The sequence below is a fragment of the Larimichthys crocea genome, chromosome X, assembly GCF_000972845.2.
Source record: "Larimichthys crocea isolate SSNF chromosome X, L_crocea_2.0, whole genome shotgun sequence".
Taxonomy (NCBI): Eukaryota; Metazoa; Chordata; class Actinopteri; family Sciaenidae; genus Larimichthys; species Larimichthys crocea.
In genome coordinates this window covers 28,398,071-28,421,971 of record NC_040020.1, presented here as the reverse complement: position 1 = coordinate 28,421,971, position 23,901 = coordinate 28,398,071, and the positions used below count along the sequence as shown (strand labels likewise).

Genomic DNA, 23,901 nt, shown 5'->3' with positions numbered 1-23,901 from the left:
CGGCTCAATGATAAGAGCGGAAGCGATCGCCCTAGGACAGCATCAGCCCAGCTTCTGCTTGCCAACATCATATTTCCTCTTTTCTCTTTTCATCAATCTCTGTGCTTTGCTTACAAGCAGTTGCTGCCTTTTTCCCCAGTCCTGCACACACACAGACGCATGGTTATTAATGCTTCGATCACGGAGAGAAAAATGGACAGAGTGGATTGGTTAACCGTAAAATCAGCCAATTTTGCCTCACGTCCTCTGTGTAACCTGTCCTCTGTGTGAGCTCTTGTACTGCATGTGTGTGTGTTCTGGGTTAAAAAAAATGCATGTAAATAAAACAGAGTGAAAAAAAGAGTTTCCCCGTTGAGGGATTAATAAAATATCTCTTCTTCTTCTTCTTCTTGTTTATTTTTCAAAGAGGCCATTGAGCCTCTTCAGTTTTCCTTACTGTAATGATACAGCGCACTGAGGATGAGGCCTGACTTCAGGGACTGTGTTTTTCAGCTTCCGCCTACTTAGCTTGCTGACCATATGGTGGCATAATTCAATTTAATTTTATTTATATAGCGCCAAAGCGTAGTCATCGGATGACACTTTCCATATATAGGTGTTTTGGGTCTCGCACCATCATACACATAATCCAAAGCCACCTTGTGGCCTTCTCTGCGGCTTTGCTCACGGATTGAATGGCCGTCTTCTTGGCCTGTAACACCCAAACGGCTGAGGACATTGCAAAGTGAACGTCCTGCAAAGCCTCTACAGCCAACTTCTATAGGCTCATAGAAGGTTCTCCAGCCTCTCTCCCTGCATTCCTCTACCAGTTCCTGGTTTCCTATCGTTAGCTTCCTCAATACGCTCTTCCCAGTGCACCTTCTTGAAGCCTCAGAGGTAATGATCATGTCTGGTCAGAGACTTGTTGTTGCAATGTGCTGGGGGAACCTCAGCTGCTTCCCCAGGTTGACCTACAGCTGCCAGTCAGAGGCAGTGTGGAGGAGGCCTGTTGCTAGTTGTGGGCGTGCCTGGGGCTTCTCTCCAGCTTTAATGAAGGGGACTACCTTCTTTGGAGCATGGTGGTGTTTGCTGGTGCTGATGGCTGAGGCTAAGCTCTCAGCAGACCAGGTGGCACCAACGATAGCGACCATCAGCAAGAGCCTTTGGGCAGCAGCTGAGGAGATATTGTAGGAAACCTCTTCCAGAGCAAAGAAGGCAGGAAGGTGTCTTTCTCTTCCCATGTTGTAATGACATGGAGATTTGCTTGGCTTGGCAGGGCATTGTAGACATCTTGTACAAGGAAACAGACCCGATGGAAGTCTGCCTGCAAGATGTTTGTCCAGGTGATCCTGCGCTGCAATGCACTCTTCCACCTTGTCCACACTCCCTGCTGCCAGAGTCCCACTGCCCTGCTCACTCGCTCTTCCTCTACGCCTGCTCGGACCTCTTCCTGAAGTAGATAGTGTCTTTCCTTGCAGCGGGCCTGGCTGACCAAGGTCTTTGGGAAGTAGCCCAAGCCAGCTCTGCCTGTCGCCACAGTTCCCACCAGAGCTTTTTGTCTCAGACGTGACTCTGCTGCCTCCAGTGCTTTCTCAGCCTTCCACTTCCTTCCTGTCCTCACCTCAATGCCGGCTGGTGACACCTTGCAGTCCCTGGAATCCCTGTACTGCAGGGCTTCTCTGGTGTGTACCACCATGAATTCTTCAGTGAGGCCACTGAAGGGCAGCTGCAGGATGTCACTCGTCCCATACAGTGCAGCGCTGGTGAGACTGCGTGGAAGGCCCAGCCACTTCTGAAGAAAGCCACTGATCTTCCTAGGGACTCAACTGGGACCTGCATAGACCAGCAGGGGCCACAGGACTCGGGCAGGACGGGATGCTGGTAGATCGAGGCTTTAAATCTGCCAGGCAGACCGGACTTGTCAGTTTTGGTGAGCCAAGCTCCAAGCTCTTTGTTGGACTTCTGGATGGCGGCAGAGTCTTTCAGGCTGGAGTCAAAGAGCTTCCCCAAACTCTTGACAGGTTGCTCCGTGATAGTTGAAATGACAGTTTCTGAGATGGAAAATCGGAACTTGTCAATCACTTTCCCCTTCTTCAGCACCATGGACCTTGACTTGGCGGGCTTAAAACTGTAATATTATTTACAGGGACCCAGCAATCCATAATTCAAGCAGGTATAGGTATCTCTGGATTGTGGCGTCATATTCATGACAAATAATTCCTTGATCATTATGACTGTATGGGATTAGATTCATATCAGTTAACGTCTTGCTGCTCTGTGATCCTCTGACAATGATTGAGCCATTCTAATTAATTCTGCAATATGCCTGGAACAGATGGGGGTAATATTTTATTATTTCATAATATTACAGTATCCTGTGAGACAGAGAGGTAAATGAGAAATCACAGTGAACAAGCATGTGTCAGCTTCTCAGAGGCTCCATGTAAATACAGTATGGTTGTAATTTCCTTGATGTTTTCAGTGTAAATCAGTAAAGAAATGCTACATGCAGGAGGGCCTGTTGTCGCACTGACACTAACCCTGCTGATCACAGTCATCATCACGTTGAAGTGTTGTCTAATAATCTGTTTCCACCATCAGCAAATGAAGTTGATAATCAGAATTGGGATGTCTAATTTCAACATGTATTCATACACAAATTGCAGTTTGTCTCGTCACAAGTGTAATCAGTGAGATAATTCATTAGATCTAACTCTCGCTCAGAATGTCTCATCACTTATGAAACGTATAGTGAGCGAAGATTAATGACCGATTTAACTGTAATGGTCGTATAGATGTTTTTGGAGTGATCAGTTTGTTGTAAGTATGTTTGATGTGACCCATTAAATAAGAGTCTTGATGATTATTCACTGTTGATGTTCTTGTATTGTATTATCAAAGAGCCACATCCCACCCTCTGTCATTGAAGCTTGTATATTACAACTCAGGACACTGGCTCTGTCTTGGAATATAGTCACCCTGAGAGCTTGCCAAACCACAACGGTCTATACTTAACAGATTATTCAACATCATCTTGATCCCTTAGGGTCAATCAGATCACTGCAGCAAATGTTCTTTTAAGTGGCCATTCTTCCTCGCTGTTGATAGAAATTCATTTCCTACGGCTTCATCAATATTAAGAGGTTTTGTCCAGAACTTTACGTGACTGGAGCTACTTACCGTACCGTTCTGGGGAAAGTGCTGTAGGATTTCATGCTGGGCCGTGCGTTCAAGCAAACAGCTCTTGCCTGGCTTTGAATAGAAGGCAATAGTTATGAATAATTTATTCATTTGTTATGTTAAGATTCAGTTTTCCAGACTCATGTGCAGAAGTTACAAGTTTAAAGGTTACTTGTGCAAGGTTGGCCATAAATTATGAAGTGAATTGTGATAATTATAACGCAAAAGCTCCTTTTCTTCATGCTGTTACTACCATTGCTTTAGATGTATTCCTCATAGACTGGATAGTATTGTTGAAACCTTATATATTTTACAATACATTTACCCAAACAAATGCACATGAAGAGAACGTTTGAGAAAATATCTTCAGCTGCTAAGATATGTGGTACAAGCAGTGGAGTGTTAAGTCATTCATTGTCACATACTGTAAATCAGCCTTCCCGCTGCACTGCTTCTACAAAATCTTCCAAGACTTTTCCCTTGTCGGGGGTTAGCAGCAGAGCAGCACGCATTTTTAAAGTGGGACTTGACGTGTTAGTCATGGAGGCTGACTGGTATTTTGTCCAGCTGAGAATCACAGACAGCTTTGCCTCCGTTTTCCCCAAAGACCCTCGGCATCATAAGATAACCTTTGATCCATATATACAGAAGAGAGTAGCTTAACTAGGGCAGGATTTACACAGATACAAAAGACCTGATTTTCAACTCTTTTAAGTGAAAGATCTGATTCTCTCATGGCTGCCTAACAAGAGAGAACCCACACAGAGTCTCATTTTATTTTCCCTTCTGAGGTACGGGAGTGTTTCAAATCTGAGATCTGTTCCACAAAGCGTGGTATAGCAGAAGTTTACAGTGTGTTTCAAAGCTCAGATCTCTGCAGAGCCCACATTCTCATGGATTTTCAAATATAAGCACCAATTTAAAGGATATCTTCACCTTTTTTCATTCTTATAACAATTCTCACATACTCATATGTACATTGTGAGATCTATTTGTGTCTCATATCAGTCCTCTTGTCTGTCCTGGCTATTAAAATACACACTTCTGACTCAGATAACTTAGCCTCATATTAGCTTTATTTAAACAGACACACACATTTTGAACTGCATACAAGGATCTCTTTGGGTCAGTATGAGCAGGAGAAACTACTGCAGCAACCGGTAACCTGTCCTTTAACACTCTGTCACCAACCATAACATTTTATACACAGCAAAGCAGTGACCAGAGAACGTATGTAATGTAATTTGAATGTAAATGTTTTTTCATAATGCAAGCTGACACAGTATCGAGTAACTCTCACAGTTAAGACTGTATTATATCGCCTATTGTTTTGCGTGTTTCAGGCATGTGAGAATGAGACCAGTTGGTGTTTTTAAATAACTTTACACTCTTATTCTCACCTTTTAAAAGCCTGGGTGTTTTTGGCTGTCTTCTGTCCTCTTCTTGCCTCTTTTCTTTCCCTCGCCTCTGATGTTACATAAACAATCACATCCAGTTTGCCTGCACTTAAGGACAAACTGCTCACCCTTATTTTGTCAGTTGTCCTAGATGTATGCCAGCCGATAACACAAAAACACTAAAATGCTTCAAGTGCCCTTTGGCTTCAAGTTTCTACTTTTCTCCATATCATTGGTATATTTATACTCTGCCTTCTGCTTGCTGTTTCTTGACTGTGCCTTCGTTTGTCTTCTCTCTTTCTCTTCTACTGCCTTCCACATTTTTCCTTGTGCTCTCGTCTCCCTCTTTTCCTCCTCACTGTCGATCATTCTGGCCTGCAAACCTGTCTTCTATAATTGTTGGCCTGCTTATCTGCCTACATTCCCTCTTTTTGTTTTTTCAAGCCTCTCACTCTTTATCCTTTTCTCTGCCTCAGACTATCTCACTATACACCCCTCTCTCTATCCTCGTCTTCATAGTTCCAAACTGCTCACCCAAAACATCTATTTACCTGCCCTTCCCTATAAATATGTTTATCTCAACTCTTTCAGCCTCTTTTCATCTATTCCCTCTCTCCTCCCCCTGTGTTGCAGGATATTTGTGGTGGGAATAGGCTTCTTCAGCCTGTGCTTTCTAATGACCTCTCTGGGGGGGCAGTTCTCAGCCAAGAGACTGGGGGACTCCCCCTTCACCATCCGCACAGAAGGTACGGGCATGCGCCGTGTTTGTGTGACAGTGTATGTGTGTGTTTGTGTATAAACAGTTCACTGAGTTGAAAAGCTGTAATGTCACTTCATATTGCTGTGCTATAACTCTCCATGGTCCTGCTGGCGCTTCACTGCCATGTGCCACTTTGTCAAAGCTGCACCACCTGTCACTGGAAACATAAAATGGCCTGGAATGTTAGGAAGAGGCAAAGAAATCGTAAAGTAAATGTAAATTCCATTGCGGAGCCAGTGTGTTTGGTAAATTTAATTCATATAACCTTAAGCAGAAGAGCTGCTTTTTCTACATTTGCAGTCAAGTGGTGAGAAATAAATCAACGTGCTCGTAAAAGAAGATTGATATGGTGGGTGGGACGTGAGGTAGAGAGACCAGGACTGAATGTGCTACAGTGCACTCTTGGTAGCAACACAACATTGCTCAATTCCTGCAGTTTGGCCATTTCTTCTTCTTCATTGCATGTCTATCAAGTGAATTTACTTACAGCAACTACACAAGCATGTTCCAATCAAAAAGTAATCTCCTTCCACAAGGATTTTTTGTCATCTGAGGATCTCTGACATGGTGTCAGTAAAGGGGTGTTTCCATGAAACAGTTTTGGTTTTGGACCCTTGAAGCTGCAGCATTTATAAACTGCCGCACTGTAACCTACACTTTACATTGACAGCTTACTGCCATCCTTTTCCTCTGCTCCGGATGCATTCAGTGTCACCTTTCTGCAGCTCTCACACACAAAGTGGTTGTTTATTAGCCTCCAAAAAGGACACACGCTTAGTTTGAGAAAACAAAAAAAACCTGATGAAAAATACAGGAAAGTGAGAGTTCCTACATCAGAATGCAGACGATGAGACGACTCTGTGGTCTGCAGTATTTTCGGCTCCACCTCACCGACCTGATCAGCGTGTTAGGTACCTTTTTAAAAAAGGGTAATAAAAAGATGGAACAGAGTAGAGTGGTTCTGTTGGTACCATCGACAAATATTGGCAAAAAATGTGCCCTGAACTGAACTCCTTGGCGAAAACAGGGCTTAAATGTTCAGTAAGTTAGGCCTAATAGTCTTCATTTGGTTGGGTGAGTTCAAAGTGTGTGAGTGTTTTTACTTCCTGTTGTAAAGCAACATTGTGTCATTTCTACCATGGTGGAACAGGGTGTGAGGAAGAGGGTTATGCAAACTGAGACAAATGGGATAGGATGCAACATTGTGTCATTTCTACCATGAAATAACAAATCATCATTTTAATGCTACACTGACTTGTATTTAGGTGGATGGTGTCTCTGTCATCCCCACTCTGCGCCCTGTATGTCTATTCTTGAACTTTGTGCTCCGGTATGATCTAAGTCATACATCACCAACTATTTTACTAATTTTAGTGAAACTGGATCTTGTTATATTGAGAAAATGTTTTCTGTTTTTTTCTCTCATATGTCCTCTGGCTGATCTGCATCAGCTCTCTGTGATTTATAGTTTCCTAATGGACAATAGAGTAAACTGCTGCAAACTATAGCTGCTGTTAGCTAATGTCAGCTCAGTTTGTTAGCCGGGATGCTCAGACTGTGAGCTCAGAGCACAAGGGGAGTGTTTGTGTTTACAGTGGTAAACACTGGGTGTTTCACTGCGATCACCGGGAAGAGAAGGTTTTTAGGCCCGGGGTGCAGGGTTATTCTGATGTTGTGCCAAAACCAGAGGTGGGCAAACAGGCAATGCAGTGGAGCTCAGCAGCCTCTATGGACACAATGACACAAGTGAAGAGGACGTTGACTGAGGAAGCTAAGAATAAAAAAAAGGGGAGAGTAACCAAGCAAGAGCAAGAGTAAATCTGTGGTATATTCGGACAAATTTATACAACCTTCCATATTTATGACAGTAGTATTGATCTCTGAAACTGGAGGTGCTAAATTTCAACATTACTAGTCTATAAAACCATAACGGAATCAATGTTTGCAGTCAAACCTATCACTCAAAAATCAGGTCTGCAAATGTGCCTTCCCCCCCTGAAAATAATGGATTAAGAGACACTTTTCTCCTCATGAAGGTAACACCATGGATTGTCTGTTCAATGGGAGTTTGGTCGGGCAAAAGCACATCATCAACCAACCAATCAACAATCAAGTGTCAGCCCTATACTGTACTATATTGTATATGTTTGGTGCAACGTTATTTACTCATCTGATAGTACTTTACAGCTATGCATAATTTACAAGAGAATTAATTCACTTAATGTTGTTAGACGGACAACAAAAAAATCACTCCTGTATTTTCTTGCACTATCATTGATGACTTCAGCATTCCAGTCTAAAATCTTTTTTACAGCTCCCCTGAAGCCTCTCAAGATTCTCTGTGAGCCTTGCCATTATATGGATGTCCATTAAAGCAATATAACTTTAGCTGTAACCACAAGTGGAAATTACAGAGTGATGAGTCAGGGGTTGAGTTGAGTATAGAAGGCTAACACTAACTGGCACAACAGATAGACTCATGAAGGGTTGTATGAGGATCGGGTACGGAGGCATAAAACGAGTGTCAAATGGGAATTGATAACGGGTTTGGAGGAATCCAAAAGTGCCATTACCTTTAAAAATCTGGGTTGGGGCATGTCTTGCTGATCCTTGGCTTCATCATCCTCCTGTGGTTTCCGTATTGAGAGATAAGGTGGAACAGGGTGTGAGGAAGAGGGTTATGCGAACTGAGACAAATGGGATAGGATGAGATAAAAGGGGTTAGACATGCCTATACAGGTGGGAGCAGGAAATTGAATTAGCGTGTTATAATTACTCAGTTTAGTGCTAAACAGTCTGCAAGGTAAAAAATGCATTGAAAATATAAATAACAAACAAATAAATGTAAATAGTGACCCAAATAGCCATGAGATACCATGCATCCATATCTCATACCTGCGTCCATATCTCACCAGTGAAATGCCATTAACACATTGGTTGACCGGCGTCATCGCATGACCTGGAGTGAAGGCTGACTGCCAGTGGCAAGGCACGGGAAAATTGCCATTATAATCTCCCGCTGTACAAGGTGCGAAGATTGAAAGTCAGAGACCTTTTTGTGGAGGCCAGCCACTTCTCAATACTGCTGGAGTTAAAATAAGCAATCCTGGTACTGAAGGCCATTTCCACAAGAGTGTGTGTGTGTGTGTGTGTGTGTGTGTGTGTGTAGGCACAACAATAGTTGAAGCCTGCATTGTGTCCCGTTACATGGATGTGCGAAACTGAAAGAACTAGCAAGTGCTACTTTAAGTGTGAATCAGTCAGGTTTTTGTGTGCATGAGTTTGTGCTGTAATCTGTCAGGGAGAAGGATGAACCATAAAATGGAAACAGGAAATAGCAGACTTAACTGAATGGAAAGACGCAGAAGCATATTAAAAATTTGATGCTGTGTGTGTGTCTGTGTGTCTGTGTGTGTGTGTGTGTGTGAGAGAGAGAGAGAGAGGGAGAGGGTGGGGTGTGTGTTGAGGGAGGTCATTTGGGATTACTGTGTTTGTGTATTTGTGATAAATTGAGATTACTGCGTCTGTGTGATAAATTAGGATTAGTGTATGTGTCAGTGTTTCTTAGTAAAATGCACTTGATTAATCAACTACTCATGCACTGCCTGGGAAGACATCTGGAGCAAGCTCATTAAAAACTGTATAGTGTCCAATCGTGCTTCCCCATAAGAGTTTACTGTGTGTGCGTGTGTGTGTGTGTGTGTGTGTGTGTGTGTATCCCTTTTATGTATGTTACTTTTGTGCTTGTCTATGCACAAAAGGTGCGTGTAACTCTATCATCTACAGTGTGCTTGGGTACATTTATTTGTATACCCCACTCTTTCACCCTCTTTTCTACTACCTCACACTGTTTTGCTGCCTGAATGTATATGTGTGTGTGTTTTATGTGTGTTTGTGATGAGCTGGCAAGAAATCGGCTGTTAAATGGGGCGACAGCAGCAATGTGGGACAAGATTGAGACCAGAGAGACTGAGAGACCAATCCATCTGCTCTCTGCAAATCAGCCCCGCAAAAACAACTGGCCCTTTCATTAAGCCTCCGGTCACCACCTGCAGAGCAACACACGCATGTACACACGTACACACACAGTTCCACTCCCGTGTCTCGTTAAGTACATGTCATTCCTGGCAGACCTTCCATGTGAAAATATGCAACATTGCCAAATAAAAAAAAACCTGACAACAACAACAACAAAAAAAACAGGCTTTCACAGGCCATCATAGCAGAGAGACTTAATCCTGTGGTTACTTTATCAGTGGTTATTTTCATTTGCCCTGGAGACAACTCACTTTGCATACAGGCATAATCATGGTTACTGTATGATCATTTTACAGCTGCTAAGGCATTTTGGATTTCTGGTCTGGGAGCACCTAGGGCTGAGTGACTGGCAGATAATCTTTAAATCCAACACCCACAATTTTTAATTACAATTTCCATAATTAAGTAAAAGTTTTAGCTGGTGATTGATGATTTCATTGCCTATAATGACAACTGCGGCAGCTAAATTCATTTAGCTGTAGAAAATTAATATTAGTTCTGTGAGTTGGAGAAACTACAGAGTCTTGGCTGTTTATGCGCACTCCCTCTGCGTGTCTCTCTGTATAATTAACATTTGGCCAAAGATGATTTGTGAAAGCAGAAACATCTTTGAAAAGAATAAGGAGTGGGCTGTATGCTTCTCGCTGTTGAAGTGGAGGTTTGTCTCCCATAGAAGACGCAGCTGATGGCCTCATGTCAGTTTCAGAGCAGTAGCAGCTGTTTAGCAGAACAGAGATGTCTGAATATCCAAGTTCATTTTTGAGCACATTCTTCTTCCTTTTTGTCCCATGTTAAGGAAGTTTTTCCCAACTCATGCCATACATTTTGTTGTGTGTGCTTATTTCTCTAATGTGAAAGCTTAATTCCCAAGTTAAAACAAAGCCTTTTTACTAAGATATTACTTAGTACTTACTTACTTTGTTGTACTTTGTCTTGCACAGCAAACTGTCTTTTGACAACATTTCATAGAAATTAGTACTTTTGTAATTCTGCAGCCCCGGTGTCAGAGTACAATACCACACATATGGACTGATGTATATGTGCATTTGTTGAGATTATATTACTTAAGATCGTAGCAGTTAAATAGTTAACAGCTCAGTTAACACAGCCAGTATCAGGCAGGTGCAACAACACTTGACATAGCAGCTAGCTTATATCACTTTCTAGTCCAACACCAAGAAGCCCAGCTCGACGTCTGTCTTTCAGCCTTTTATTTCATAAAGCACTCGTTTACTCTTGTCTGGTGACTTCTTGCTCAGTCACTCTCTCCTTTTCCCTACTTAGCTTCCTCCATCCAGGACACCTTAGGTCTTTTTGCCTATGGACATTATGTCCATAGAGGCTACTGAGCCCATTTACATTGCTTGCTTGCCCAGCTCCGCACCCTGTCTGCATTCCCCCACTCGCCCATTGGGCCTGAAAAGCTTCTCTTTCCAGTGGTCCAAACACTAATACTTCCCTGGTGCTTTGAGCTGACACTCCAGGGAGCCCAGCTAATAACCTACTACTATTTATATTGTCAAATTTTTCATGTAACAGTGTGTTCAGATGTTGTTGTCTAATAGGGCTTTATATGTCCTGAGTTGAGGATGACTGATTCAGCAGCTGTCATCTGAGGCTAATCCTTGATGTGGCAACAACAAGACCATCAGGTACACTAGCAGACGAGTTACTTCTCTGTGTATAAATCAAATGCACAGGCTTTCATCTCGCATTGTGCCATTTTTACACAGATATTAGCTTGCTGTTTGCACACAATAACAGACAAATTTGTGTAGGGCTTTGTCACCTTAGTGGGAGTTGCACTGATAGCAATTGTTTGGGTATTAGCTGAATTTCGTCACCACCTCTCGCTTCCGTGGATTATCAGCTTCCGCTGGAGGTTCAGAGTGCAAGGTTTTCTCTGAAATCCCCGTCTCTCCTCAGTGACTCTCAAACTCATCAAGAGCTGTGAACCGGAGATGGAGAAGTAGAGGCTCAATAGTGAAAATGAGAAAGAAGAAGAGGAGGAGGAAGGAGGTGGAAGTGGAATAGAGTTTGTATGTGTTTGCGTGCGTATCTGTGATTAAGCAAGAGAATGAGATTCTTGAGTTTCTTTGCTCACAAAATGAAAAAGAGGGATAAAAAGGTACAGACAGAATTTATTTTCCTCTAGATTAAAATGCATCAGACATGAGGGAGATGTTAGCTCGATCAAAGACACTCCCTATGGATCTTGTACATACTCGACAGTTTATTACATTTACAAGGACCCATGACAGTCCTTTACCTATTCTAGCTGAAAGACTCCAGGCTTTTCTCTGTCAGTTTAAAATTTTGCAATTCTCTTGTCTCTGCAGGTTTTATTGCTAACTGTTTGAGAAGACTGTCAATTAAAGACTGTAATTCATAAAATGGAGAACTTATAATCACCACAAGGAGAACACTCTGCTGCTGTGCTTGGATCCACGCAGGGGCCAAGATTAATGGTTGTTTGACTCGCATTAAATGTGATCGTCATGTTTCAATGTCATTCCCAAAATACATCTTTATTTGTGTCCTAAGAGGACCTCAGCCGAGATTTTACACTCATGACTGCAGCTTACATGTATACACACTTCTTTGGTTGTCTTAAAGGCTGTGATTCAGCACGTGTACGTTTCAGTACATCAGCATGCAGTAGCTGGTACTGGTTGAGCACATCAGACACCCTCGCTCTGTGGTCCCCTTTCATGTTTTTTTCACACTGAATGTTCTCATCTCTGCAGTATCACACATTCCCTGCAGTTATGTTTCCTTCCCATCGCTTCATGTCGAACAAATCTGGCATGACAATCTTCTGCATGTCGCTGGTGCTAGGTGCAGCAGGGGGATCGCTCGAGTAGTACCCTTTATCAGTGTGCACTTAGAACCTGGGGAGTTTGAATGGACCGTTTGTGTGTTTGTGTGTGTTTTTGTCTTTTCAGTGATGTTTCTGTTTGAGCAAATCATCTTTGACCAAATGAATGACTCCACAAATGTATAAATAACAACTTAAATGCTACTTAATTCCAGCCATCTGCATTTTGAGAAGATCTATTAGTTTGTCTCATTTTAAAAAGGAGCTGCTTCTTAATCCCCATCCATAAATTCAGTTCCGCAAAGCCATAAATCATTCTATCAAATTGTACGCAGAGACATAAGAAAGACAACCACACGTTTGTGGGTAAGTAGAAAAAAACTCTCACAAGGTTTTAGATTAGGTTGAGGTTAAAGTTAGACTTTGGTTATATGGTTGATGTAATTCCACAGTGGTATTATAGCTATTATTTTCAGGGATTAAGGGATTTGGTTCAAAGAAGCTGGTGAATAATGTTAGGCTGTATTTGTCTGTCATGAAAGAGTCATAGAAAACATCTTCGTAGAAGCATGCACATATTTAGCAGAGAGTTTTAAAGCACTAAGAAAAGCAGTAGGTAGTGAACTTTTGAACTTTTGAAGTACAAACGTTTTCTGGAGGACTACCATAGTACATTATGGTAATTTTCCTGTCAGACCTTTTCCACCATTACAAGTTCCCTTCAAAAGTGCACTTGTAGTCTGTACCCAGAAGACTGGCAAGTCCTCAACTTGCTGCTTCTTTGTTAACTTTCACTCTTGCTATGGGAAGGCGGGAGTACACAGGAAGATATTGCACATAGACCAACCAGCAGGAGACACAGTTATTGTGACATGTAGATCCCTCACCAGCTTCCCACCTGTCGTACTACCAGTTGTTGTTAAGGGCTAATGGAAAAACACCTCTGCCAGGGACTGAACACACTCTGATGTAGAAGTTATGATCTAAATTCTTTATGTATAAATTCCCTGACTGGTAACCAAACAGTAAATGGATGGAATACTGGGAATGGCTGATATTCACAACCCTTTCATCATGTCTTTGAGAGAAAAGAAACAGGACCTCCAACTGCTCCAATAGACCTACCCATTGGGGAGAAATAAAATACTGTGTTTTGTACTTAACTGCTTTGAGGTTTGAAGGTGACAAATTACTGCATTTGCTGAAAAGGGAGCAAAGGTGCTTAGTAAATATCCAACAAGATATTTATTTAAAAAGGAACACATTTTTTGGCCTTTGCAGTTTCAGTGCTTTGTAGATATACAAAGGTAACCAAATGGCTGCCATATTATTTGTCCAGAAAATGAAGCTCAGTCAAAGACACTTCGTCAAGGAGTTGACCTTGTGCTAGCTGTTGTGCAAAGTACCAGCACAAAGCTAAAAAACTAGCAGTAAAGAGCAGGTAAGGGTGATGGGAGGAGCGACAAACATGGTGGTGAAAGTAAAGTAGAATAATAACGACGAGTGTTGGATTACAATTGAATATTATTAGTCAGCTGGTAGCCAAGCAGATGTTGAATCGATGAAGGCAGACGCTCTCCAGCTGAACCATGACATCAGCCTCAAAATCGACTTCCGATGTCTTGCCCCCACCAAGGTAGCGAGAAACTTAGGGGTCATGATTGATGACCAACTAACCTTCTCTAATCATGTCGCCTCAGTTGTCCGGTCGTGTTGCTTTGCACTCCGCAATGTAAAAAAAATCAGTCCTTACTTGACTCAACATGCTAGCCAACTCCTGATACAAGCTGTGGTTATCTCACGAATCAGTTACTGTGTAACTGTGGACAATCTATCCCGTTTAGTACTGTCACAGTACTTATTGCTGCACTATCATGTCCTAGTAACTGTACCTTAATTGTATCCTTTCTTTTGTAAGTGGCTTTGGATAAAAGTGTCAGCTAAATGACTAAATGTAAATGTAAATGAATGATCCACTAATGGTAAAGCATGATGAATCAGCTCATGTAAGTCTAAGCTGACTGTCCTGTCTAAATTAACACTACTACTCCATTTTCCCTTTGCACCTGGTTCTAACAGTGCACCCTATCTGCATTGGTTGTTGTGACATTATGTCCTTAGACATACACTTTTTCTCAGTTGCTCTACATATTTAGCAATCACAGGCAAGATGTACAATGACCTTTTTTATCGATCAGCCAAATGTCTAGTGAATGCTTTTACCAGCCACTCAACAGATTACAATTGTTTCTTTTGGCTGTGAAGCAAATCTACCAGCCACTTTCATATTTTACCCACATTTGGCTATACAGTATCTTTGTACCTGCGTTGCATCTGTTATACACACCTGTACTGTCCACATTTATAACTCTTCTCCCCAACTTTGTTTCTCCTTCTGTAAAAACTTCAGGCCATTCACCATGTTGTTCCATTCTGAACCCATTCCTAACACTATACATATTAATGAGAAAGCCTATCCAATTTCCAAGTAGAGAGGGCTATTGTTCTGACCTAAGTGCTATTACCCAGCCGTAAATGAGAAATTTCTCCACAGCACATTATATTATGGTTATGTCTCTGGGAAGGTTATTCTGCAGCAATATGCTGTCTCAATTACTCTGCCTGCATCAAGCTTTGTCTACAGGTCGCTAACTCATCGTTTCCCTGTGCCATAAGCTGGTTATTTTCTCGAGCCCTGATAGTGTCATACTCGAGCGTGCCTGTGCTTGCTTTCTACAGATATACACTAATGGTGTTTAGGAAGCCATAGCCTCTGTTGCCTGACAGTTTTTGAAACCGATTGTATTATGTCCGTGTGGACGAAAAAGGCAGCTGTATTTGTCTGGTTTCTTTACTGGTGTGGGCTGATAAAGTCATAAAGGCACACCAAGCATGACTTGAGATTATTTCTTTCCTCGAGCCACCTCGTTCCCCACTTCTCCTCCTACTTCTCATTCTCTCTCATTTCTTTCCCTCAGAGATGAATATATTAAGTGTCTGGTGTAAGACTGAATAATTGCAGGGTAGCTGTAGCTTTTTCTTTGTTTCCTCAGCTCACTTTTCCCTTTTCCTCCGTGCCCCTTTTCTCCTGCTTTCACATGTGTGCCTGTGTTGAACGCAGTTGGACGATTCTTTCACAGCCCCAAAAAAACCCTCATGTCTTTGTCTGAAAAGTGACAGTAATGATCGCTGCAGTGCAGGAGTATTCATTTATTTCATGCAAAGTGTAGTGGAAGGGTGATGAAAAGATGAAGAAATAAAGGTTTCAGAAACATTTTACTATCTTCAAAGTGACAGATTTGACTAAATAATGAAGCTTAGTTTCAGATGGTTAGCAGACAACCATCAGTTGGAGACAATATCATAAAGCCAGGATGCAGTAAACCCTGCGTCTTTTGTTGTCTTTTTGCCACTTAAAAACAATCTAAAATTATCTTCCTTGATGTGCTTTGAAAGATGAAATACTGTATGTGCAAAAGCACTTACAAGGTACTAATATGCTAATAAGAGTAATATAGCATTTTAACACAGACAAATCATCACTATTCCAGTCTGGTGTTATTATATCATGATATATGGTGACAGTGCACCTTTCTGTGTATGAGCTGTCTGTCTTTTGTACAGTCTATTATCTTTATACGAAAACAAAAGAAAAGCCTTGTTGCAAAGAAAAAAGGAGGCACTGTTCTCATAGTAATAAATATAGCTAAGGCTTTAAAAGTCCAACGAGTGTTGGTAAGTATATTTATTAGAGAAAACACACTGCACAGCACTGCCATGGAAGGGGTGGTAACATTCAGTTTATCACAGGAAACAACAGGATTAATGGGAAATGGGAAGTTTAATTTTGCCGTAACATAGCAATCGTAGTCTCAGTTGTTTTACGGGTATTACAGTAAGAGGTATTTAATTCAGTATTCTCTGACAATTTATGCACGAAAAATGCTAAATGAAGCAAATATAAACTCAAACATGAAAACTGAGTGGAATGATGCACACTGATGTTACACCTTGTTACAAGAAGGTACACATGAAAAAGAGCCTAAAGGGGATTTGTAAACAAGTAAAAGTGGCATATGACATGCTGCTCTAATTGTATTGTATGCAATACAAAAATGAAACTGCCCCTGGTAAAACTGTTCGAGAGCAGAACCCGACTGAGAAATGCATGCATAAGCTACCATAAATAAATAATGTTACCAACACTGATTTTAGATTAGTGTGGCACAGTAAATCCCGTGCAGTGTGTGTACTGTATCTGAAGTGCTTTTGTTGGATATGGCGCTTATGTAGCAGCACAACGCCTATGAGGGCACTGGCGCTATTTCAGGAAACGCTGCAAGGAGGAAGTGACATGTCTCTTAGGGCAGCAGAGATGCAGTATAGATAGACAGATGAGGAGAGAACAAAGGATGAGAGAGGTTGCTCTAATAAGACTTAACTCTGCTCTGCTTGTTTATCTCACAGAGCAATTCACTCCTGTTTGATTTGCGTTTTACTGCAGTTCTCTTTTCATCTTCGTCTATATCTCTCTTTCTTTCTCTCCCTCTTGTTTTTACTTTTGCTCTGACTTCTAGTTTGAGGGCAGTCCACATAATATTTGTCAGCAGTATACGAAGTTTGGAAGGTTTGGCAGTTTGACACACAGGGACACAATCAGTGCATCCGTTATTATAATTAAAGGTCCAGTGTGCATCCCTTTTGTTCCTTCCTAGCGTGAAGGGGAACCTGTGGTGGCTGGGAAAAATGCCAAAGGCCCTATGCAGCGCCAGTTTTTTTTGTTTTAGAAACATGGTTGGTTCAACATGGCAACCTGTGGTGTCTATATGTACTGTATGTATTTTAAGGTAATGGAAGCATAATTCCTATTTTCAGATGTTTATACACGTGAATATTGAATGACTATTATACCCACCTCTGCCATATTAGAGTACCCTAAATCTTACGCACTGGAGCTTTAAAGAAAAATGATCTGCATACACCTGCCCTGTAAGTTACTGATATTAGTTCTGGCATTTTAAATCAGCATCAAGTTTTTAATTCAGCACTATCTAACAGAATATTCATTGATTTAATATGTAAGAAACATACGGTATAATTAGATGTGTTATGAGATCGGTGTTAATGTTTGTATGAAATATTGCATTGCAAATTTAGACACAAAGCTACCAAAGTATACTACCAAAGACAATATCATCAGTGCTCTTTCCTAACTGTAAGTGATTTAGATTCGTTAATATGGAGACCTCCTCAAAATAAACATACTTCTATACGTATAGTCTGAGGTTTTACTGCAGGGATTCTTCAAGTTTTACAAACACTGATGAAACAACATAATGACTAATAATAGTGGCTGCCTTGCTTGTAAGACAGCTAGATGCGAGGATGGATGCACTCGCTCCCTCTCTGTTTCTCTAAGTTATACTCACACTATACTTACAGACACTCAAGACAGATTCTTAAATCTTTTGTCTGTGAGTACCCTTCCATTCACCCTTCCATTCCTGCAAGATGAACACAGAAAACAGCTCCTCCTGACAAGTAATGACGGAGAATGAGAGAAGCAGTTTGACCAAAGAAAAAAAAAGACCTGAAAGGGAAGAGGGAGCTCTAGTGAGTCTCTTTAAGCACTTGACAGGTGGACTTAACCTCATCCATGTGTGTGTTTGTTTATCTGTGTGTGTGTGTGAATAGAGAGAGAGAGAGAGAGAGAGAGAGAGAGAGAGAGAGAGAGAGAGAGAGAGAGAGAGAAGAGAGAGAGAGAAGAGGGAAGGAGAGAGAGAGAGAGAGAGGGCCCTTTTTGCTGTACCTTGGGAGATGAGCTGTGTCTGTGCTGGGCTGTAAAGCTGAGCTAAAAGTAAGGGAGAGTGATTGCTGAGAGTTTAAGAGGAGAAAGGAGGAGAAAGCTCAGTTGAGGGCAGGTGAGATGTTTTGTTTTGAAACCAGGTATACACATGGGTGCAAAACTAAATTAAGAAGCGTGTGGGCTGAGCAGACAAATGCATAAACGCGATATTTTTTGCGAACCTTGTCACGCAGTCAGTTGAAATTACAGTCAACTTCATGCATTTCTCTTTTCTCCCCTTCGCTTCTCTCTCGGTGTATATATCTACTGTATGTATATCTGCTTCACACAAACGCACGTCAAGCTTTCCTTTGCTTACGATCATCACGTGGAAGCAGTAATCAGACTGACAGCGTTGATATTAGCTACACATCTGTCAGAGCCGCGTGACAATGTCACAAAGCTGTCGATGTTTGCTGCCGCACACTTATATATATATATATATATATATATATACACACACTTATATACTGTATATAAATGCTCCTTAATAGTTGCTTGTCAGCATCACCATCCCGTAACAGATTTCTGTTTAGTCTACAGCAGGTCAGTCTGAAATATATATTTTATTACTGTGCACCATAATAAGCCACTTGGTGTTCAGTAATTAATGGATGTATTTATGCAAATCTGTAGACTATGTTGGCCATATGTTGAATGGTATGTTAGTGCTTTACCTCGACCTACATGCTGCCTGCTGACGGCACTCTTTCACTCAAGCATCTGTTTAGCAGCTTACTGAACTGATCTGGTTGTGTGTCTGTACTGCCAAGCCTTGGGCACCTCCTCTCTCTGGGAAAGTTTAAATGGCATTACCTGTCAGCTCAGATGATAGGGCTCATTCGTTTCTCAGTAAATAAAAGACGTGCCGAAGCACAACAGAAAAAGCAATTTCTAAAAGGTTTTCCCAAATCTGTCATTCTTTGTTTCTGTCATGTAGCATTCAGAAGATTTGTCTGCTGAGAAATGCATCCCGTTTGAATGGGAACGGCTTTAACGAGGGCAACCATTTTTCCTTGTCAGAAACACTCACCTTACAATCGATGTGGAGTACAGTCGCTTTCCTGGGATTTACAAATGATAGTGTGAGTTTAAACCTGTTCACTTCAAGCACAAGTTAAGTTGTTCTCACCGAAGCAAAGCTTGAAACACTTACAATGTCGTGCAGTTACTAATTATAGCTTTTGGCTCGTATTATCAGTCTTAAAATGACTTCATTTTGGTCTGTATGGCTTATGTACGCGTCCAAATGTTAGTGGGAGCGTGAACATATGTGGGCATGTGTGCCAACATGTTGTATTTGTGAACATATGGGTCTGTTGTTCCAGATTGAAATTTCTTTATCTGCCTTTGGGAGATCAAGTTGCATTAATCCATTTTGATTGATCACGCTCATTTCCTTAATGGACCCGCTCAAGGCGGCGTCAGTCTCTGTGGCTCCCACTAGACAGAGAAGAAAGAAATGTGTCCGACTCAGCATCCTGTCGTCATGGAATCTGAGAACACATAAAATCCTGTTAGTTCATGGTGTAGATTATTTACACATACAAACCAGTGGTGCTGACGTTTTGAATGTATAGCAAATTGCATATGTATATGCACCAGCCCACACTCTCTCTCACACATGCAGCTAACTATACCCACAAGCTTTCGAAGCAGCTGAGCTCAGACAGTTTAGCAAGTCGATGGAGTAAATGCCTCAAGCCCCTCAGCACAGCTTTGTGCAAATACAATCTATGCTACATTCACACTGAGAACAAAATGTTCACAGCAATTAAATGTCCTTTACATTTAAATGCACCCAGTTGTAGAGCAATTTGTGTAGCATCCTGTATGAAACTGTGTTTTGTCTGTGTAAATTATGGATCCGTTTACCACCCCCTGTCCAAGTCCATTGTTTTATTCCTCTAAGTATACACTAGTCCCCCTCCTCCATCTACAGACACAGTGCCTCTTGCATTTTAAATGCATGTCTCTTGCTGCCATTGTCATGCTGGCACGTTACGCTTTTCTGCTCTGGATGTTTTGTAGAAGTAGTGAGGTGTCTGTCACTGTCACTATCACAAACCGCAGCGTCCAGTTATCAGAGTGCTCCACGCCCATATCTTCAACTATTATATTGTCTCAGGGGTTTGCCTCACTTACAGTAGGCCTTATTTCTTTTGTCCCCATGAATGACACTATGCTGTCAGAAAGTAGACCACTGCTTCTACCTTTAAGCTTAATGTCTGCTGTCTGCAGCTGAACAAATCGATACTATACGACCATTACCAGACCAATCAGTGTCGCTGCTGTCGATGACCAGACAAAATCTGTTAAGGTTAAGCTGTGTTGTTCGTGCCTAAGTGACCACATATCATCATTTGCAGGACAAAGGTGGTGTGTGGAAGGAATAAGTAGCCTCTATTCACTGTCAATATATTGATGTTGTTCTGTGACACTTAAACTACAGCCATCTCTTCAGAGCACAGTGTTTTGTTATATACAACAACTTTGCAACCAAAGCCACACCACTAAAAGAGAGCAATGGTATCAGCTTATTACAGATATTGATGTTTATGTCGGCCAATGATGACACAGATTCTTTAAAAAAAATCATCAAAAAAGACACTGAGGTTGTCACGATACCACAATTTAAAACTTTGATACAATACAAACCAAAAAATGGTACTCTGTACCACTTTTAACAACACGGCAAAAAGAAAAAGAAATCACACCAGTTTTTTTTCTTCTTTTTTTTGTGAAAATGAACAACCTGCAAACAGTGCTGGTGCACAAAAGGTCACCCATACTAATGTTCATATCCTTCCCTTTTTGTTTATCTGTGAACCCCCCGGATGAACTCTGATTGTAAATCTGTTTTTTTCCTTCTGTATGACTGTATTATGGAATGATAGTATCAAATTGTCTTAAACTCACGGTATTGAAAAAGTATCGTAGTGTCGATACTTTTGACAAGAGATCCATACCAAAACATTGTGTTTATTTTTTACTAAATTATTATCAGCTAATTCAAATAGTTTTCTGGCTTTAAACTTCACAAAAGTATCAGTAGATATTGGTATCAAAATGTTAATAGTGTTGAAATTGCAACAAAGACTTTATTGGAATAGACTGAATGGTGGCAGAAGAAGTCGGTACATTTTAACTTCTAACAGAAAAAAGTTATCGAATTTAGTTTGAAGCGAAACAAACTTTGCAGGGCATACATTGGAAAACATACACCGAGTACACACAATCTCATTAACTATGCCACACACAAAGAACTGGTAATCTAATTATATATTTATTGCCACTCACATTCGCACACATAGAAACAACATGAACACCCTGGCACTGTCTAGTCGCTATCATCAATATTTCACAAGAACATCATCCTCAGCACAGGGGAATGAATAAATAATTGATTAGCTATTCCAGTGGGATTTAACGTGAGTTATTTGCATGCATGGTGTTATGATTTGTGTGTTGTGTAGCTGTGTGAATGTTAGCGTGTTGTGCACGTTTTCTACAGTACCAACTATAGTCACACTTCACTTTTGAGTGGCCAGCAATGTTCAGCACAGCATCCGCTTTGTTCTGAATCCCCCTCTCCAATAACTAAAGTCTCATCTCTGCGTCTGTATCAGCAGAATAAAACACAGTAGTGTCTCAGGTAGCTAAAAGATAATACAATTAGGGGGAGACCGCAGAGCCTCAGCTGCAAACAGAGGCTTATCGAAGCTGACATGGCTGTCAGATTAAGCTGGGAGGAAGATGATCAGAGTCTCAGCTCTAGTATATATGTAAGTGTTGATTTGTGTGTGAGTGTTTGGGGTTTGTATGAGACGGAGACAGAGCAGGCAGATGCAGCAGCCTGCTGCCGATTACACAACGGAGTGTCAATTGGAAACGGAGGTCGCTCTTGTCTTAGTCCACTTGAACACAAACCTATTAGGGCCTCTGTCATTTGGCCCAGTTTCAGCTTCCTGATTTCCCTCCATCCCTTTCCCTCCTTTTGGTTTCTTCTCCTCTTCCTTCCCTCTGTTCTTATACTCAGCTGCTGATTTCAAATCTAATCAAACTTTTTAAATATGCGTTAATTGGTCTTTCAGTTCATTTTACTTGACTCCGATTTCACACCATGCTGGCTAGAGATTTTAACAGATGTCTGTAATAGATCAAAATATTTCAATATTTTACACTTTCAGAGCCGCCAATTCAATGATCCTGTTTAATCCTGTAAGCAATACACCAGCGGGTTGTCCACTAACCAGATGATCGGCAGCTCGATCCCCGGCTCCGCCACTCTGCATGTCGAAGTGTTCTTGGGCAAGATACTGAACCCTAAATTGCTCCTGAAGGCCATGCCATTGGTGTTTGAATGTGTGTGTGAATGAGTGAATGAGATATGTAGTGTAAAAGCACTTCGAGTGGTCGGAAGACTAGCACTATATAAGTACAGTGCATTTACTGTTAAGTTCATGGGACAAATGTAGCAGTAAATGGCCAAATATTACTATTTAGTTTATGTGATAGATTTTTCAATGTTTTTAGGTGATTTTGGATACATCTTGGAGAGCACAATGGTTTTGTTTTTGAAATTGCTTTCACATTATCATTGTGAAAGCTACAACATCATGTTGGACTCTTCAGTTACTGTATATTACATATAAAAACAAACTCCAATGTTCAGCGTATTCTTATTTAATCAAACGGCCCCTCATATTAGAACCTTGCTTCTGTATGTACCATTAAGGGTTGTATCAGTCATCCATGAAATCGTAATAAAAGTCTTTCATCATTTAATGTAGTGTTGAGATTAGCTACCTGCTGCTAGCTGTGTTTCCTGAATCATCTTGGGGCGAGGGAACAACATTTGCTGCTTTAAAATTCCATCAGCGACTGAAAGTTTTAGAGTTTGCACAAAAAAAAAAAGCATTGATGGCTTGTTCAGCAAAATATTGTTGTTTATCACTTTTTTTAGGAGCTGTATAGAAGCTGCTTGCACTCTGACAAGATGTACACTAGCCACAAAACATTTCTTTGGATGTAGTGGAATCTTATTTACACAGTCTGAATACACTGAGCTCATTAATAACCAAACAATGAAATATGTACAATGGACCAATGTTCCCAAATTACAGCCTGTTCATTTTCTATGTTGGCTCTGTAAAACACACAGCACAGTTGTTGGCATTAGCTAAAGCCTTCACACCTTTTGCACTGTACACCTTAAACTGCCCCTACAGTAGCCCAGCTGTTCATTTCCACTGTAAACATTTGTATATTCCTAGTTTGCAACTCAACCTCCCAGTATCACATGGCCAGATGTCCATTCTGGCTCCAAGAGTGGTATGTCTTTCCTCTCTGATACACAGTTTCACCAGTCCTTTGCTTCATTACCTGCTAGTCAGAGTAAATAAAGGAATGAGTGAAGGTGCCAATGTGTTGAAGTGTGCAACTGAGCAAAAAAAAAACAGCTTCTGCCAAAGCTCTAAGCACGGAGCAAAGCCTTGACAGATGCTAATGTATCTGCTGAGGTTTGAATTATAGAGACAAACACTTATAGGTCCAGAGAGAGAAAGAGGGAGAAACTATTAGATAAGATTTAAGGAGAATGGGGACCGACAGATGCCAGGAGGGAAAATATGAAGAGTCTTCGAGCACATGAGAGGAAGAGAAAAAACTGAGACAAAGGACAGAAAGATTATTGAGAGGTCACAGAACAGATTGATTTCAGGAGAGTGAATGTACTCGCAGCCAGAATAGCTGTTAAATGAACTGTAGTCTTCCTTACAGGATGAATGTGAGTTGAAGGAGAGGCAAAAAGTGATGAAGAAATCCTTTTTTGTTCCACCTTACACATAATCACCACAGAAACTGCCCTCAGGCATATTATGAT

The 23,901-nt window shown here is 41.2% G+C and overlaps 1 protein-coding gene across 3 annotated transcripts in view; it reads left to right on the top strand.

The window, feature by feature from the left end:
* Window positions 1–23,901, top strand: part of LOC104926545 (alpha-1,6-mannosylglycoprotein 6-beta-N-acetylglucosaminyltransferase B) — a 108,493-nt gene that overhangs the window by 2,310 nt on the left and 82,282 nt on the right. For all 3 annotated transcript variants that reach the window (XM_027283673.1, XM_010740420.3, XM_027283672.1), the window contains exon 2: window positions 5,190–5,302. In XM_027283673.1, the coding sequence (XP_027139474.1) occupies window positions 5,190–5,302 (113 nt within the window). The remainder of the gene's footprint in view (window positions 1–5,189; window positions 5,303–23,901) is intronic.